Raw genomic sequence first — 20,025 nt, forward strand, 5'->3', positions numbered from 1 at the left:
GGCAGTGAACTGTGTCATTTAATTGTACTTTCAGCTTTTCCATGATGAGTTAAAGAATTGTTCTTTTTATGTTTGTTCAACTTCATTATAGAAACAAATAGTTGTGAGACGGGATTAGATGACTGTTCTGAACATGCCACATGCCACGCTAGTGGGCCATCTTATTCCTGTCAGTGTCAGTCTGGATTCACAGACTTCAGTCCCAGTGTACCTGGGAGAGATTGCCGAGGTAAGATGAATTTAAATTCACAAAACTCTTTAGATGGTCATTTTCTAAAACTTTGTATTTGACTCTTAAAAATAAACTTATAAATGAGTTATTTAAGAAAATAAGAAAAAGAAATAACTAGAATAAAACGTGGTTGAATCTTAACAGTTGATGATGATGATTTTATTATCTTATTACATTATTGTCAGGAGGCCCCAACCAATAGTGGAGTTCACTGTGATAGTCTCTGTACAAATACATAATAAGAGAGAAACGTTCACTGCCCTGAAGGACATACACTCTAAGGCCTTGCCTTTCTGACACTCCTCCATGTGGTGAATTGAAGCACAGTGTTGTCCAATTGAAACAGAGTACAATGGAATGAGTCATTTGTTTACTAAGTGTTTGCAGGACTGGGGATTAAATTGATAAGGCAGATAAAGGGTAGGAGAAAGGAAGTATCATTATCTCCATTTCACAAATGGGGAACTGAGGCAAAGAGAGATGAAGTAATTTGCACACGAAGTTTGTAGAAGTGCCAGTTTTGACCCCCCTCTCCCAAATGCCAGTGCAGCGTCTTAACACAACACTCTCCTTCTCCTCAAGAGAAATGTTTTAATGAAAATTCACAGTCTGGCCCAGGTGTACTTTAGAAATATGTGGGTCCTTTAAAAGGAAAGAAAGATTAATCCAAATTTAAAAGACAGGGACATGGCTTCAAATTGGCTGCATAAAGAATTATTTATAAGAGTAAAGTTATGTAGGATTGGGTCCATAGTCATATCACAATGGTAACTGAAGAGTGATTCCTGTTTACAACACAAGGACTATATTTTGGGTATATAAACTCTGAGGTTGAACCCTTTGTTTAGTACATAATTAATAGTAAGCAACTCTCAAGTTATTATATTGACTTAAAACATATAAAAAGCATTTTCCCTTCCAGCAGCTTCACAACCCTATTTTCTTTTCTTCTCTTTCATCTACATTTTGGAATTCTTCTGCTTCACCTTTAGCTTAACAAATAAGAGTTGTGAGCCAATCAGAGTACAGAGATTCACATTCTGTAAAGTTGCTGAGAAATAACTGCATGATGACTCTGCAAGTTAGATACACAGAGCCAACCAGAGTACTGGGAACTACACAACTGGGGAAAACTATGGATCAGACTGAGCTATTAGTCCCAGTCCTGAGTAAGGTGTAATGCATTGCTGTGGCCCCAGGAAAAGCCCTGAAAAGGAATTGTGGCACAGAGCTTCATAATTCCTGCCCTGATTTCATCTTGCTACAGGGAAAATTCAGTTACTACAGCTCTTGAAATGGTGAGCTTACTTCCCCAGGGCAGCTCGCCATCTACTCTCAACAGCAAGTAGGGCCGGTGGAGCCAAAACTGTCTATTCCCTACCTGCTTTCTTGGTGGGGCAATGATCCAGAAAGCAGAGGCTGCACTCTGCATGAGACCCAGACCCAAGATCCAGGGAGATTGTGCAAAGGGGTGTGTGGCCCTTACTTCTCCTTATTCTCCTGCTTAGCTGACTAAGACAAGGGAACAATCTAGCCCTGCATGACTGTGCTTGGGTAGATGGACAGCAACTTTGATTGGCAGAAGCAATTCCATTTCAGTATGATTTAAAAATAATGTTCTCCATCTCTGATTTTAATGTTGCCTTATTCTTTCTATAATAGAACCAGCTGGAGAGCCTGTGACAATTGCACCATCAAGACAGCCATCTACATCAAAGCCATCTGTTGAAAGCATTAGCCCCACACAAAAATCTGAAACTGCACCTGCAACTTCTATAAACACAACAGTTCCATTACCAATGCTGAGTCCACAATCTACATCACTCATATATCCAACCACAGACACAATAGCAACTACAGAGACACATTTTTCAACACCTGCCACCACTGAAACACATGTAACTTTGCCAGTATCTTCATCAGTAGCTACAATATCCACATATACATATTCGGTAAATAATACATCCTTGGAAACTACCCACTTAGGAACTATTGCTACGGAGTCCACTGCAGCTCCCGTGTCCAATGCAGTGCTAACAAATGGCACTTCTAGGCCTTCTTCTACTATGGACACTAATGATATATCTACAGCTCCTTCCACAAGTACTCTTCTGGATGCCACAAAAACACCTTCACCTGTTTCCAGCACACAAAAATCCTTATCGCCTACGGCTTCTTCCACAGAGAGAATTTCTACAGGGTCATCAAATATATCATCTGCTGATACTTCCAGAGCAACTCTGACTACTCCCTTAGGAACGATTGTGACGCAGTCCACTGCAGCTCCTGTGTCTAATGCAGTGCTAACAAATGGCACTTCTAGGCCTTCTTCTACTATGGACACTAATGATATATCTACAGCTCCTTCCACAAGTACTCTTCCAGATGCCACAAAGACATCTTCTCCTGTTTCCACCACACAAATATCCTTATCGTCTACAGCTTATTCCACAGAAAGAATTTCTACAGGTTCATCAGGTACCTCATCTACTCATACGACCAGAGTAACTATGATTGTGGAACCCAGCACTACTTCTGGGAGTTCAACCACAAAAATGCCAACAACATTTTCTACAATCCCTGTGACATCTCCATACAGGTCTACGATTTCAACATCTCCAGAGACTTTCAACAGGACGACAAGGTCTACAGTTATAGTTACAGGGTCTACAACAAATCCTATTTTAACTACCACATCAGGAGCTTGCAGTGAGTTAATTAATATTGCACAGTAAGAGAAAAAGAAATTGTGATATAAGCTATGAAAATATAATTCTATGTTTACTAGGTACTTTAATTGGGAAGTAACATCTCTAGTAAAATATGTCTTTAGGAAAGAATGATCCAAAAATCCTATAGAAGCTATATTTATTTGAATTATTTTTAAGGCTAGAATGCATGATTAGATCTGCGACGGGAGTCCCTCCCTGAACCTATGCAGAGCCACAGTGAGTGCAGAAGGGCTTGACATGGACAAAAATGTCTATCTGCCCAGATAAAGCTGCATGTTGGGAGCTGTGACTGTTGTTATAATGCACAATTGCGCAATGTCCATGACCACAATCTGTATACACATTAGCATGATAGAATTCGTTCTGAGCTTTTTGGGTTCTTGACTGCTTTTTAAAAAAATCTGCCATGATTAAGAGATCGGAGTCTGTTTTAGAGCCATCTGTCCGCTTCTGATTATGGTTATCAGCGAAGCCATCTTTAATTTGTGGTGAGAGATTAAAAAAGGAGAATGAAACTTTCTTTTGGATATATCAGATAATGCAAGTTAATATTTTAGAATGTAATTTACATTTTTAGAGGAAATAATTACCTTCCAGCTTTGAGGGAGACAATGAGCTTGGGGCTGGATTCTACCCTCAGGTAGGTGCACAGAGCTATGGTTTGATTCAATGGGAGACATGCATGTACATCTTTGTCCCTTAACACTAGCCTAGAAAATCCCCAAAGTATTAAATTGTCCTTACATAAGAAATCATTTAATAACAATGTTTAATTTTCATACGTATTTATTTTTAGCATCACAGATGTGGGTAAATGTGTCACTTACAGAAAACTGATCTTTTTGTTTATAGCTTCACTTGATTTTTCCATACAACTTGAGACTGTAACCAGTGATATGATACAATTCAATTGGACACCACAAGGTGGCGGTATAGCTTATACAGCTTCTCTGTTGGGAGATGAAGAGGTGAAAAAAACCACTACATATAAAACAAGCATAGCATATGAACATTTGCTTCCCGGCCAGGAATATATAATATCTGTGGAGGTTTTAACCTGTGGTAAGAAGACCAATACTTCAATGACGGTTCAGACAGGTATTTCCTTGATAATCTAATCATTTTTATTAATAACTCATAAGATATCTTTTTTTAGATAAGATTAGAGCAGGGATGGGGAAACTTTTTGGCCTGAGAGCCACATATGGGAATGGAAATTGTATGGCGGGCCATAAATGCTCACAAAATTGGGGGCTGGGATGCGGGAGGGGGTGAGGGCTTTGGCTGGGGGTACGGGTTCTGGGGTGGGGCTGGGGATGAGGGGTTGGGGGTGCAGGAGGGTGCTCCGGGCTTGTATCGAGGAGTTTGGAGGGTGGGAGGGGGATCAGAGCTGGGGCAGGGAGCTGGGGCGCAGGAGGGGGTCAGGGGTGCAGACTCCAGGCGACGCTTACCTCAAGCAGCTCCTGGAAGCAGTGGCATGTCCTCCCTCCGGCTCCTATGCGGAGGTGCAGCCAGGCAGCTCTGCGTGCTGTCCCGTCTGCAGGCGCTGCCCCTGCAACTCCCATTGGTCGTGGTTGCCAGCCAGAGGGAGCTGCGGGGGCAGTGTGCGGAGCCCCCTGGCTGCCCCTATGCGTAGGAGGCGGAGAGGGGAAGTGCTGCTGCTTCCAGGAGCTGTGCGGAGCCCCAGCATGTTCAGAGTGGAGCAAACCTCTGACCCCACTCCCCAGCTGGAGCGGGGCAAGCCCCAGACTCCACTGCCTGGCTGGAGCTTGAGGGCCGGATTAAAATGTCTGAAGGGCCGGATGCAGCCCCCGGGCCATAGTTTGCCCACATTTGGATTAGAGTCTACTTCTGTAACCTTTACTCATGTGAATAGTTCTTATTTATGTGACTCATCCCATTGACTTCAAGAGGACTACTTGCTTAAGCAGGAGTTATTCTGTATAATTTTGCAGTCATGGCACTTAAATAAAGAATTCTGTACAAAAAATCCCATTGAATATTTGTTACAAATTTAACACTCAAAAGTAAGGTAATGCCAAAATTAATGTTGCATGAGCCACCTTAACTGTGCCCCTATGTTTTATTAATTATTATTATTATTATTATTATTTATTATTATTATTTTATTATGCCTAGGAATGATGAAACAGTATTAATTATAGGGTCACATACTATTTCTAAAAAATACATATATGATAAAAAAAATTCTACAACCTTAGACACACAAGTAGCATCATGTAACAGTTTTTCATTCTTGTATATTTATATTCTGTTCATCATCATAATGCTCTAGTGTATCATTGTCATAAGACTTTTCATATGAATTACAATACATATTTCCTTATGTGTAATTCCAGGAACGAGGCAAGTAACCGTGGGTCTGACTCTTAGAGCGTGTCTACACAGAATATTAGTGGGCAGCAAGCCAGGGTGTGAATCTGCAGCACACTAGATTGCTGCACAGTAACATACCAAGTGGGCACTGCTTTTGCACACTAAATGTGCTGTAATGGGCTTTGAGGTACTGCTGTTTGAAATGAAAGTACTTCAAAGTGCACTACAGAACTTTTAATGTGCTGCTGTACCAGTGTCCATGTAGGACGTTACTGCCCGGCAAGCTGTAGATTAACACCTTGGCTTGCTGCACACTAACGTCCCATGTAGACAAGTCCTCAGAGGTGCCAAGAACGTACTGACTTCAAATGAAATCGCAGGTGCACTGTACTTCTGAAAATCAGTTCCTACAAGGCTGACTTAGCTGCACAAGCCTGTACAGTACAAGCTGTCACTCTCTCTCTTCTAAGGAAATGGCAAACGGGGGCTTTAAATGAATTAAAATATTGTAGTGTAATTTCAGCAATGTGCATGAATTCCTGGGGCCTGATTCTCTTCTCACTTATTCCAGTTTTACACCAGTGCAATTCTATTGATTTTGAAGGGATTACTCTCAATGTACAATGATGTGCTGGAGAGGAGATTCAGACTTCTCAGATATGAGTATACTGCCTTTGTGTCTTTCAGTTTATGCCTGATGATGCTCTAGTTTGGATTTAGAGACTCAATATCAAAAAGGACATCAAATAACAGGACAAAATATACATTGCTTACATTCTCTGACTTTGCCTAGAAGCGTTGCTCCTTTGTTTTAATGCGACGATGGGCCCAACCCTGCGTGCTTTCTACAAATGGAACCCCCCACTCTCCTCAGGGGAGTTCCATGTGGAGAAGGATAAAGGAATCGGACCCAAGGTTTTTTGCACAGTCAGATTCTAATATTGTCTGACTGAAGAAGTTGTCTCATTCCAGCTAATTTTTAAAAATTAAAATTGACTGGATAAGTAATGATTTTTATAAACCCTTTGTTCCTTCCAAAGTGTCCCAGAGGTTAGGCTGATTGTGGCAGTCCAAGATTATTTTTTGCTCAGTCTAGTAAACCCAGTGCATCAATGTCATTAGGTTAATTCTTCGGGGAGAATGTTTAATATGTTCTATTTCTTTACAGCATCCAAAAACTTCAAAGGACAAACCAGGTTGATAGATAAAGTGTTCAACCCTCAGTACAGAAACAAATCAAGTACAGCATTTAAAGACTTTGAAAAGAATTTCACTGACGAGGTACCACTCATTGCTTCAAAATATCTATGGGCTTTATCATTCCCTACACTGCTTACTACTGCCTAGAGGACAGTTTGTCACATTCTTCTGGAGGAGTGTCAGGGGGATTTTCTGTACTGGTGAAGTAGCAGAGGGTTAGGCCTCCCAAACCAACAGACCCCCTGAGAGCCACCTAAAACTCTGGGATTTCGGAAGGCCAGGGCCATCTGGGCAGAGGCCCCATGTTTTCCCACTAGCTTCCATCTCAGTCTGATCCTTTGGTAACACAGCTTCTGCAAGCAGGGCCGGCTCCAGGCACCAGCTTGTCAAGCAGGTGCTTGGGGCAGTCGCTCCGGAGAGGGGCGCCATGTCCAGGTATTGGGCGGCAATTCGGCAGACGGTCCCTCACTCCGCCTTGGAGCAAAGAACCTCCCGCCGAATTGCTGCCGCAGATCGCGGTTTTTTTTTTTTTTTGGCTGCGTGGGGCGGCCAAAACCCTGGAGCCGGCCCTGTCTGCAAGAACCATGCTACTAAGAGCTTCCCTGTTGGCTGCTGTGTCTGGAACTCCCCTCAGAGATGGGTTGCAAGGGGTGGAAGGAGAAAGCATGTAAATTAATTCTGATGGAGTCAGCAGTAATGGGGGGGATCCTGCTGTAAACAGTGGCTGCCCCTCCAACCCGCAGCAACTTGCCCTTTCCCGGATTTTGGATCCTGACTCCTGCAGAGTGGCTTTGACTGTCATGGTGCAAAACCCTGCTGGGTGAATGCAGCACAAAACTGCAACAGACCTACACCTAAATCATCATGGCTAATGTGGCCCCACTGCACCACTGGTGCTTACAGTGGAGATGCCCTATCAGTTTAATTAAAAATGGTTCCATTCACTTGTGTAGATAAGGCTAAAATGGGAATCACATGGTGAAATGCTGTTTTTTCTGTTCCTCTTCCCCTTTTCCCCCAGGACGGGGAATTTTGTTTTGTTTTTAGAGTTTTAAATACCACCACAGGTAAATTAATAAGGAATGTTTTACATTATTTGGCTTATTTTATTCCTTTATCGGCAGTTCATCAAACAGTTACATTTAAAACTGAAAGGTCTATAAAATGGTTTGGGAAACAGAGAACTGATTCCTATACGCGGGTTATTTTTTTATCGGTGGCTCTTATGAAAGGTTATGAAACCACAAAAAGTTGGTTTAAGAATTTATGAAGGTGAAAGAAAATCAGATTTATTGTTACTTTTCATTTTACAGATAGGGGAAAAATTGACAGGCGAGTTCAAAAACTTATTTGACATGCGGAAATTGCGTATAGTAATTGACAATCTTAGCAATGGCAGTGTGACTGTGCTCTTCAACATGGTGATGCCTGTGCAACAAAACTTAACACAAACAACGGTCTTCGATGCTTTAATAAAAGCCCTGAACAAAAGCGCTCTGGGGCGAGTGGACTTCAACAGCACTTTTATAGAAGGTATGGCCCAGTGCTCACAGGAATCTCTTTCTGGTATACTCTGCGATTACTGTGTTTACCAATGACGATGACTTGCCTGTAAAAACTACTGTAGTGGGATTTCTGAATTTAGGACCCAATACACAAGGGGAGTTATTCTTTATTTCAGATGTTCAAGAACCCATAAGAAAATGCAGACCCAATTCAACAGCCACTGATCTCAGTGGAAAGACCTCTGTAGAGGCAGTGGGTATGAGATTGAGTGCTAGGGGCAGAGCAAGGAGGACACTGCACATTTTCCAAGGATTCAATGGGATGATGAGCCTTTTGCAAAGCCCCCAGAAAGGCATCTTAAAAGCACAAGAGAGCCGTTAGCCTACTAGCCATGCAAGTGCTAGTATTACACATTTGGCTAAAACCACAAACATTGATTTGAGAACATAGCCAGTGCCACTTTTAAGTAACATTGATAACAATACAATGCTCATCAGCTTAAAGCTAGGTAACAAACTGTTTCTGTGTTTGGTTATTGATTAATAAAAATACTTCCAAATTGTATGAATTTTCCAATTGCTGGGAGCATTATTTCCTTCACTTCACTGTCAGACAAAATTAACAGCTGGGCTACTTTTACAAAGGAAATGTGAATATTTTTAGAGTGGCTCTTACGTTTTAATTTTGGAAGATTTGCTTCTTGCCATATGGCTAAGCTCACTGGCTGCAGTACATAGCTATATGACGTTATTCTCAGAAGTTCTCTAATTGCTTCATGTTGGAGCAAGTCTACATCAATTAGAGGACTGACAATGGTGGAAGCACAATGCCTCTGAACATTACGTTTCTATATTTCCTACATTTCCAAGAGGCATTAAGGGAATTTCCGGGTCAAGGCAGAGCTAGAAATCTAGCTGTCCAGGCTGATCCACACCCTTGTCTTTCAAGTACGATTAATGATGCCAGTAATTGTACCTTTCACTGTTTTTGTTCATGCTGTGCATCCTATTATTCAATATGGCAGAGGAGCACTTGATGCAAGTTGTGTGTGTGTGTGTGTGTGTGCGGGGGGGAAGTCTCCCAAACTCTTTCTTCTGCGGAAGATCTACCTTTACTACGTTATCTATGCCCTAGGAGTTAAACTAGTCAGTGTTCAGGTAATTTTACTTCATTATTCTTGCCAGAACAGTGACTAAAGAGTAAATGCTGCAAATGCTTATGCTTGTATTGACTCTATCCACATGAGTAATCCCGTGAAATTATGGCCCAAAATGCCAAGATTGGGCGCCTAAAGTTATGCACCCAAATCCAGATGAAGTGCTTGATGCTGCAAACAGGGACTGCAATGTGTCATGTTTTCTTTCATGAACAGTCTTATTGCACTCAATGCACTTCACTAGGACATACAATTTGTAAACACGAAGCAGTAAGTGTCCGCAGGACTGGGCCCTATGGCACCTAAATAAGGTGGCCTGATGTTCAGAATATTGAGCACCCATAGCTCCCATTCTCCCACATCACCCATTGCTAAGCACCTCTGAAAATCAGGCCATTTTTATTTAGGTGTCTAAATATAGATTTAGGAACCAAAGTTTGCACATTTTTGCCTACTATCTTCCTGAGTTATACCCTAGGAAATGGCAGGAAAATGCAAGTTACAGACAGTATCTTATAGTAACTGGTTGCCTTAAAAAATAAAACAAAGGGAAGAGTGCAACCAATGCTTCTGGTTTTTCAGAAATAAAAATCAAACATGACATGAAAATAATACAAGAGCATGTGTGCCATCTCTTTGGTTGGAAATACTTCTGTATGATGTTAGCTTTAATAATAGAAAGTTGGTTGTCATTAGTGTCAGCACTAGAGCTGGTCAAAAATTTTCTGATGAAACAGTTTTTCATCAGAAAATGCTGCTTCGACAAAATTGAAATGTTTCATAGGAACGTATCAACTTTATTGACATTTTTGAGGAAAAATTAACAAAATGTTTAATTTTGGTAATGTCAAAGCCTTGGTTTTGACATTATCATTTTGTCTTTAATATAATAAATATAATATAATATAACTACTGGGGGAATTCTGCCGGACTGCATGCCTGCAGAAAATGCCCCTCCCCCTCGCAGAATTCCTGTGCTTCCCTGCAGAAAACAGCAGAGAAGCAAAGGGAAGCCATGCGTGGGGAGGGGAGGGATGACTATGGATGAATTTTGGGGGGGGCAGATTGCATCCCCAAACAGAGGCGAGGCATGGGGGGCACACAAGGTTATGCCACTGCCCCCCCATTTCTGCAAGCGCAGAGCTGCCCTGCAGAAGGAGGCTGCATCTCAGCTCTGCTAACTCTGCAGCTGAACGCCACCTACCTGGGTCCTACTGCCAATTGTGCTCCCCTATGTGTGCTGGGAGCCTTCCTGTTTTCTGTGCAACAGTGAGTGCCCACGGCGGGGCTGGATAAGGGGAGCAGGGGAAATGAGGGAAGGAGGAGTGAGTGGGTGAGGGTAAGAGGCAATGGGGAAGGAAGGGGGTGGAATAGGGCAGGGGAAGGGAATGTGGGAGTGAGGGGAGGGGGGTGGGGTATGGGGCAGAGCGGGAGGGGGATGAGACGGGAAAGAAAAGGGAATAGGGGAATCATGGAGGGAAGCGGGAGCCTTGGCAGCAGCTGGGACTTCCTTGTTAAGTAGACCCATCGAACCCTCATCCTGACAAGTCCTACCCCACTACACCAGATCTCCCCCAATGAGCCCCCCCACACCCAGACTCCTACTCCACTGAGCTCCATCCAGCTGCACCTTGACCCCCACCCCATCAAGCCCCACTCCCCCAGCACCCGGACCCCCCACTGAGTCCTCCACACCCAGACCCCCCACCCCCCCGAGTCTCATTTCCCCACACCCAGACCCTCCCACTGAGCACCAACCACTTTTACATGAAATGTCAACTTTTCATTTTGATTTGGGATGAAAGGAAATTTTGAAATATCAGAATTTCATGTGAAATGGCATTTCTGTTTTTTAGACAGCACTAATATTTTCATTTTTTCCAAGAGGCGTTTAATATGGCAAATATTTACTTTATTACAGCGGGAAACAGCTGTGAAACAGGATCAAAAATCTGTTCTGAACATGCCTCATGCATCCGTGAAGAGGCAACTTATTCCTGTAAGTGTAAGGATGGATTCTATGACCACAGTCCCCGTGTACCAGGGAGAGATTGCCAAGGTAAGAAGGAAAGACTATGATACCCTTTCAGAGATGTGCACTGATATGAATCTGATCTTGATTAACCCAATGCAAGTTTATGTGTAAAAACAAACTGATTACATTTACATCTGTATTAACTGAAATTGTTTGCTTAAATCTTCCATACAGTGATTTTTCAAGTGTGAAAAATTAATTTTCAGTCTCGTGTGTATTATGGTGTCCATCTGCCTTTATACAGTAGAAGGGGGAAAATGTTATCTCAGTTTATAAACATGATCTTCTCTTAACTTATAGACATAAATGAATGTGCTACTAACACGTCATCATGTTCACGCTTGGCCACATGCAACAACACTGTAGGAAGTTATGAATGTAACTGTAATCCAGGAATAAAAGATGGGAATCCAACAAATCCTGGAAGACAATGTAAAGGTAAATGAATATTGGCTTACTGGTGCTGAGGAAAACATTATTTTGCAATATGTTGCTGAAAAACCTCAAATAAATTCTCCCAGGCCACACTTATTTCACCAAAAACGTTGTTTTGTACTCTCTACACATAAAAGCTTCATTCTAAATGGTATACTTGGAGATCCATACTGTGGAATTCTCAAAGCTATTATTATGTATGATAGGGGCACAGGATATGGGGCTGAAAGTTGTCTCCACACGGAGGGCAGATATCGTTCCACAGATCTGTGCCCTGACAGGGTCCTCCCGTCCCACATCTTCTTCCTCCCACGTAGAAGTGATGGGCCCAGACACATCCATGGCACTTTCCCTAGTCTACCTAGGATCCCGTGGTGGGTTCTGTGTAAGGCTGGGATCTCCACTTGGTGAAGACTAGGTGGGCTGGGGGAGGGGACTGGGCAACTCTGCACTGAGTGGGAATGGATGAAGAGAGACATATAACGGCCCTCACTCTGGCCCCTAGAGTCCCCAGAAAAGTTCTGGCGCTGTAATAACTTTCCTGCAGAACCCCCTTTGTAGCAAGAAACTCTCTTTAACGAGATATGGGTAGGGTTGCTGGGGACTGCTGTTAGTTGCAGAAGCCCTGGCAGCACTGCTCCATTGGAACTTCAGTTCCCCAGGCCAGCAGGGCCTCCGTGTGGCTAGCCCTGACTTCCCACTGATCCTCGAGGACATGCATGAATTCCATGGGCTCTGCAGGGCCTAAGATCAGGACTCATGGCTCACCCCACCTGCCCAGTGGAAAAATTTGGGTGGAACTTTGTGGGGGGAACCTTGTGAAGCTTATCTCCCCTATTAACTCTCTTGTGTGGGTCTTACCATGAGATGGAGAGATCCAGCCCTAGGTGATCCAGCTGCATCTTTTCATGCACCAGAAAGAATGGATCTCCCATTCCATATGTTCTCTGGTGTTTGCGACATGATACTCCCAAGAAATAGCATGAGAGCATCCGCTGCTTTCCCCGTACATTATGGTAGCATCAATGGGAATAACTCCATGCCGGCTACAACAGGCTGGGCTGAGGATTTTGTTCCCCAGCTCTGTCATTTTTGTATGAAAAACAGAACCTTTTAATACAGGCTTTCTTCCATAACTAGGGTGATCACACCTAAAAGTGTGCTAGCTGCTTTACAGACATATAATTCCATTGGAAATTCCCATCATCTCTCCCACTGGATGGAATTCACACCTGGGCAAAGGGCCACTACAAGGCTTATATATACCATTTCTGTCCCACTTAAAGCCTCTTAGTGTTTATGTGTTATATACAGCTTTCAATGGCCCTTTACCCGGGGTGAATTTCATTTCTGTATCTAAGAGTATCACTTAACTTGGTTTGCTATTTACTTTACAGACCCTGTTCTCTGCTTCAGCAGTGCTAACCGTTGCTCAACACAAAATAATGACTGTCTTGACTCCAAAAATCGGATATGCTCAAGTAAGTTTTTAAGCATTCCTGATTCATTTCAGATTGCTGGGTAACATCCCACATGGGAGCAAGTGTTTTTGGTATACAGTTTATGCTCTACTTTGGTACGTGAGTTCCACTAGCACCTGAAGTTCACATTTCTTTGGCCTATAGTTGTGAATGCTCCCTCCACCAAAGCTTCACTTTCAGCCTCAGTCTTTATTTTTAAATAAGACAATTGCTTCTAAAGTGTCTTCTTCTTGGGTAGGGATCATCCATTTACTTCCTGGGAGTTGCGGGTATTCAGCTCCTAGCATGGAGTGCATCTTGAAGGAGCCAGAACTAACAGCCTGATCTTGCTCCCACTAAAATCAAAGGAAGTGTTGCCATTGAGTTCGGTGGGAGCACTGTAAATGGTCACAAACGATAGCAAGGGATGATAAGCAAACGGCAGCCACTGTGATGTGGGACACGTTTTGGGAGGGATGAGGATTGTACTAGGTAATCTATTCTATGAACAGACTTGATGAGTTCCTTTGTTTTTATTTAATTAATTTACTTTTTACATAAAATTAATATAATACATTAATAACATGAGATAGGAAAGTCTAACAAGAAGACACAAGTGAAGGTCAGGAATTCTTTGAATCTATTACCTCTTTTTCCTCCCACAGGTAAACAAGCTTTTGCTTGTGAAATTTTGTTCAAAAACTTGGTGTTTGGTCCTGAACTTTATAACTCTGAAAGTCAAAGGTATCAGAATTTGTCCCAAAGCATCACAACAGACGTAAGTTTGACTTTCTAATGGATTATCATTTTGTAAATTGTCCTCCTTTGTCATCTGGAAATGCACTAATAATATTGTTATGAGCCCCAGAGTCATTCGCAGAGGTTGGTATCTCACTGAATATTTTGATGTGATTAAGCAGAAAAAAATTACCCCTTCTTGTACAGTGAAAATAATACACAAAGCATGTGCCTAAAAAGAATCATCAGGGCAGAGAAGGAGCTTTTGGCTGCCTGCTCAGTTTTCAGATGTACCATATTTAATAATGGGAACTTTAAAAAGTTTTAAATAAAAAGGAGGGGAATTCCTCATCCCTTTTGTTTTCTTTCATTCCTGTTAGATAAATGTCTATAGGAGTAGCTATTATAGTGTTCTAAAGTCATGCTGCAAAAAATATTTGTAAGATGTAGGGCTTTGACTAATTCCAGTAGAATACTGTAACTCTTGGCCAATGCCTTACGCTGGCAGCTGAGGCACCGGAGGGGGTGCTGGTGGAATACAGAAGGGAGGAGGGGAGTTCAGAAACATTACATAACATAGAACAGTTTAGCAAAATTGTCATGAAAAATGTACCAGGCAGGTAAAAAAATCTACTCTACCTTGCCATGATGATAATGTAAAAACTAATGATAATTTATTCACCTGTCAAAAAGACTTACATGCCTGAGCCAGCTTGAAGAGTGAAAATATTGCAAGGTTGGGATAGACTGTCATTGATTTGAATAATAAAGAAAAGAATTCTTAGCGTGTCTTTTGTAGCTTTCACCCAAGAATTTCCAAGTATTTTACAAGCAGTAAATAATTCCTTCGTACTACATAAGGGGGGAGGGATAGCTCAGTGGTTTGAGCATTGGCCTGCTAACCCCAGAATTGTCAGTTCAATCCTTGAGGGGGCCATTTAGGCATCTGGGGCAAAATCAGTACTTGGTCCTGCTAGTGAAGGCAGGGGGCTGGACTCAATGACCTTTCAGGGTCCCTTCCAGTTCTAGGAGATAGGATATCTCCATATATTATTATTATTATTACATCAGCTGAACGTTCATACAATGTTGTTATTAGCATCCCCATTTTATAGAGGGGTAAACTGACTTTTTAAAGGGCATGATCCAAAGTTCACCAAACACAGAGGGAGTCTTCCTCCCGATTTAAATGAACTTTGGATCAGGCCTTGTATGACTTGCTCAAGGCAATAGTGATTATTATTAGACAGTGACAGAGCTGGGGAAAGACCCTCCTCTGAAGTCACAAAATGTTTTCTATTTCTGTGGACAATTTTATCAAAAATGTGAAATATTTTGGGTTGGAAATGCTGTCATGGTGCCTCATGGGAAGTATAGTCAAATTCCCCATGCTCCTATTCTCCTCTCACATCTCCCATGATGGTCTTGGAGCTGGGAAGAAGTGTGTTATGGGAGTCCCTGGCCATGGTGCATCATGGAACATGTAGTCCAGCTGGGGAGTGTGGCCCATAAAGGAGAATGGAGACATGAGGCAACTCCCAGCTGGCACTACAACAGTGTTTCCAAATCCAATTTTTTTGTTATTTAGGCATTTGTTTTTTCAACAAAAAAAAATCAAAATTCTCCATGGAAAGCAGATACTTTGTGAAATATTTTCTTTAATGAAGAGTTTTGACAGCAATTTTTGACCAGGCCTACCTAGAAGGAAGGAAACTATCAGTACTTTTCCTCTATCTGGTAGGAAATACTGGGCCAAATTGCATTTTGATGTACACCAGTGTAAATCTGGAGTCACCCCAATAAAGCCAATGGAGGTTATGCTTGATTTATACTGGAGTGGTTGTGAGAAGAATCTTTCCTCCTGTCTCTCCTTTGCCCAGTCATTTTGAAATGTCTGGCTCTTGATTATGTGACGATAAAACAAAGGGTACGTCTATACTTACCTCCGGGTTCGGTGGTAAGCAATCGATCTTCTGGGATCGATTTATCGTGTCTTGTCTAGATGCGATAAATCGATCCCGGAAGTGCTCGCCGTCGACACCGGTACTCCTGCTCTGCGAGAGGAGTACGCGCAGTCGACGGGGGAGCCTGCCTGCCGCATGTGTATTTCGAACTAAGATACTTCGACTTCAGCTACGTGAAGTTGCGTATCTTAGTTCGAACTGGGGGGTTAGTGTGGACCAGCCCAAAGTGAATAATGCTCTACAAGTTATACATGCTATTTGTCTAGACTAGTAGCACTATCATATCCATTTTAAACGCCTATTTCCAACCTCTACCATTGGATGTGTACGCATTGGATGAGCACACTTGAAGTCAAATTGTGCAAGCTAATAAGGCTGAAGGGATCCTAAAAGTAACCTTAGAAATCTTATATGTGCTTTGTAAATATAGCAGTAAGGTGCTGCTGGGTTCCAATATACATGTGAAGAAGGATACTGCATACAAATTCCCGACTGATAGTTAACTATAGATTGCTACGCCAAAAATCAAGTTCTGATTTCATACTTTAAATCATGCACTGTACATCGCCAAGAGAACCTTCCTTGAATAAATATTTTGTGCTATAGAAAAAAAAATGTATTCAGTTACTTCTTATTCTAAAAGTATTGCTTTAAAAGGGTGATGTGTACAAAAAATAAATTTACTGGTGTATGTATATAGTAATTCTTGCTCTGCCTCTGACATTTTGGAACAAATGTTGGTTTACATTTTTCCAGGTTGTTAAACAAATGCGAATTAGTCTGAGAGATGACAGCTTTGATATCATAGTGGTTGGATTCAGACCTGGGAGTGTGATCGCCTATTTCGTTTCTCTACTACAAGGACAACAGTCCATTGACGCAAATACTCTTCAAGCAAATTTAAGTAAAATAGTAAAGAATGTGTTTGGTAATGAAACTGAAGTAACAGTACAATGTAAGTGTTACTAAAACATCTTATTAGTTATGGCATAGGGACCTGAAAGCATCTAATCTCATGCACTGCACAGAAATTGTTAAAAATAATTCTTTCCTTCTACAAGGTGCATATCTTTTATGCTAACTTTTCAAATAACATTCACATCAGCACAGGGGCATAACCAGAATTTTCCTAAGGAGGGAGCCTAGGGAAAGGACCCCTCTTCAGTGAGGGAATGAGGATGGTGGTGTGCAGGGTGCCCTGTGGGCATGGCTCAGAATGACAGAGGACAGAGCCAGTTACAGGCAGGTTTTCAGGGCTGCACCCAGGGAAGGAAGTGCTGGGACATGCCAACCTGAGGCCCTGGTGCCAAGGCAGGGCAGTCCTGCAGGCCCTTAGTGCTCCTGCTCCCTGTAGAAGGCCCCAGCCTCTTACCCCCAGCCAGGACTCCAGCAGGGGGCAGGGATGTGGGTGCCCCAGCCTGTTACTTCCTGTGTGGGCCAAGGGTCTCTGGTCGTGGGGCTGCCACACGCTGCTGTCTCAAGCATGGCCAGGAGGAAAGGCTGGGAGTGGGGCTCTGCTCAGAACTAAGCGGGGATGGGCCTGGGCCCCCTACCTCACCCCTCTTCTGTTGCACCTCTTCATCAGCTCATTCCCTCTGGAATGTAGATTACTGTTCTATTTTGAACATGTTATAACTCTCCTCAGCAGTGTGAAAGTAGAATATTCTGGGGTACATTCTTATATTTAAAGATCTATGTGGCAAATCCTGTCTCTCTTTACACAGAAGGAAGGAAACGATATAGATCTCCTTGTTGCAGTGTATGCCAGCTCTGCACCAGCCAGGCTGGTGCTACAGATGGTTGGCTTTGGGTGGGAGGGGGCATGAAGAGTCTCCATACTTGGTCCATGATGTGACCCCCTGAGCTGCTTTCCAACCGCTGCTCTCCTTTTCTAGTACTTAAAAATGAAATGCTGCAGTATAAAGCATATAGGTCCCACGACCCTTCCTTAGCCTGGTAAGTACGTACTTACAAGAGTAGTTCTTTGGAGGGAACAAAGCTACTCACGTAAGTACTGCACAGCTGGACCCTACGCTGGTGTAAGATACACTTTGAAGAATCTGAAAGAAGAGGCAGGTTACATTAACTTAAACTTTCTCTCAGCTCACTTAGACTCATCTCTGAATTTGCCTCTGTGGACCTGATGTAGCTCGCTTAAAATCAATGAAAAGACTCCTATTGACTACACTGAATGTTGGACAGCATGTGCATATCTTGCATTGAGTATAAGGGCTGGATCAGGTCATTTCTGTCACAGCTCTAGGGAGGGAGCTGTGCAGAGCCGCATTGCCACAGGAGAGGGATCGAGACATCAGACAGAATTCTGTGCGCACACAGCATGCAATCTGCTCCAACTATTTGGATGCAGCTGATTGCTCCCCCTGGTACACTGACTCTGTTCTGGGTTGGCATAGGGCCAGGACCCTTCCCCCTCTGTGCTCCCTTCTTGGCACCTGGCTCCCCAGGAGGAGTGGAAGTAAGCAGTTCTTACACTTCATACAGCATAGTGACTGCTATGTCAGCTGCCACAATCTGGCCCCAAGAGATGGGCATGAACACAGTAGTATTTAACATCAGCTCAGTTTCAAAGTGTTTGATGTCAGACATTGAATGCAGCTGTCATTTAATGCACCGAGCTTTCTAAAGGCTTCACATTTTGACATTTCAGGCTGGCATTTCTCAAATATATTTTCCATTTACAGCAATCCCAACATCTGAAACAAATCTGGCCTGGAAAACAGCGGTGATTGTCCTTGGAGTTCTACTTGGAGTTGCATTAATACTTGCTATGCTGATACTGGCAGTGTGCCTTTGGATGAGGTCTACAGCTGGTGAATATTGGCTTGAACCTAAAGGACTCATGGGAAATTTTGCCTACCATTACTTATAAGCCTTCACTTTGACTTAGAAATGATTTCACTCACTACCTTAAAATAGATTTAATAGAGAGATTTTAATGTATCTTTTTATCTGAAGTACTTACATGACACTCCGTGCCCCCCATTACAGTTGTACCTGAGTGCCTCACAATCTTTAATGTATTTATCTTCACAACAGCTTTGTGAGGTAGGGAAGTGCTATTATCCTCATTTTATTAAGGAGGAACTGAGCCACAGAGAGACTAAGTGACCTACCCTGAGAAGTCTGTGGCAGAGCTCGGAGTTCCATGCTAGTGACCCAAGGAAATGAAATGGCCATAAATGGCAGTTATAGATTAGATATGTGGTGTTAGAGTTATAAACAAAAAAGAGTTGATGCTTCTACAGAAATCACCAGCAACATTTCCATTGTCTTAAATGGGAACATGATGAAGCCCACTATTATGGTCCATATTTTGCTCTTGGAAGTACTTAACTTCAAGGAGAGCTGTATATATGCATCTAATGGCAGAACTTGACTCTTTGTGTGCCTGTGTGTTTACTACATTCATTTAGTTTTAACCCATCACATAAATTCACTATACAAAGTGTGGCTTGGCATGTACCTACATGTCTTACGCACATCACAAATGAACTTATACATATGAATACTCTACACAACTCCATGATTATCTTCTTTCGTTTTGACCAATGAGCACAGTTTGCAATAAACAAATAAAATCTTTATAAAGTATGTTGACTTTAAATACACATGTATGTGTGATCTAAAAAGAAACTGCCAAATGTAAAATTTTAACATACCACTGAAAGGGAAGGAAGATGATCTGGGGAGGAACAGATTAACTCATTTTTACCAATTAGAAATGATTAGACAAAAATCTGACATATAATCTCATTTCACTTTTGCCTGATCCAAAGCCCATTGAAGTCAATGGAAAGACTCAGGGATTTCACTAGGCATTAAATCAGACCCTGTATATTTTATAATCATAAAATATTTTACAGAGTTTTCCTTATCTTCATCACACCTAGACTGTAAACTCTTTGGAACAGGACCTGTTTACATTTTTTGTGTATTTTACAGCACTGAGCATACTAATAAATAGTAATAATAATTATTCCACTATGATTTGTGTATTTCATGTAGGCTTAATTTTGTCTGTGTCTGTATTTCCTTTTGTCTGTGAGCCAACGCCTGGTTCTATGATTTGTTATTGAATGTGCGTTACTGTGAAATACTGATTGGGTGGAATTTCTGAATAATAGGGTCTGACTTCAGTTCAGAAATCAGCAGTCAATTAAGAAAGAACGGAGTTCATTTCTTCATAACAGCAGGAGTCCTATTCTTTTA

General features: G+C 42.2%; 1 protein-coding gene across 1 annotated transcript in view; it reads left to right on the top strand.

The window, feature by feature from the left end:
- The window catches only part of LOC128835381 (mucin-17-like), a 47,610-nt gene extending 27,818 nt beyond the window's left edge, over nucleotides 1-19,792 (top strand). The window contains exons 6-16 of the mRNA XM_054024862.1: nucleotides 92-229; nucleotides 1,895-2,941; nucleotides 3,817-4,062; nucleotides 6,470-6,582; nucleotides 7,815-8,034; nucleotides 11,085-11,222; nucleotides 11,499-11,636; nucleotides 13,031-13,114; nucleotides 13,759-13,871; nucleotides 16,552-16,750; nucleotides 18,498-19,792. Of these exons, the coding sequence (XP_053880837.1) occupies nucleotides 92-229; nucleotides 1,895-2,941; nucleotides 3,817-4,062; nucleotides 6,470-6,582; nucleotides 7,815-8,034; nucleotides 11,085-11,222; nucleotides 11,499-11,636; nucleotides 13,031-13,114; nucleotides 13,759-13,871; nucleotides 16,552-16,750; nucleotides 18,498-18,685 (2,624 nt within the window). The 3' untranslated portion in view covers nucleotides 18,686-19,792. The remainder of the gene's footprint in view (nucleotides 1-91; nucleotides 230-1,894; nucleotides 2,942-3,816; nucleotides 4,063-6,469; nucleotides 6,583-7,814; nucleotides 8,035-11,084; nucleotides 11,223-11,498; nucleotides 11,637-13,030; nucleotides 13,115-13,758; nucleotides 13,872-16,551; nucleotides 16,751-18,497) is intronic.
- Nucleotides 19,793-20,025: the final 233 nt, after the last annotated feature.

The sequence above is a fragment of the Malaclemys terrapin genome, chromosome 1 (genome assembly GCF_027887155.1).
Source record: "Malaclemys terrapin pileata isolate rMalTer1 chromosome 1, rMalTer1.hap1, whole genome shotgun sequence".
Taxonomy (NCBI): Eukaryota; Metazoa; Chordata; order Testudines; family Emydidae; genus Malaclemys; species Malaclemys terrapin.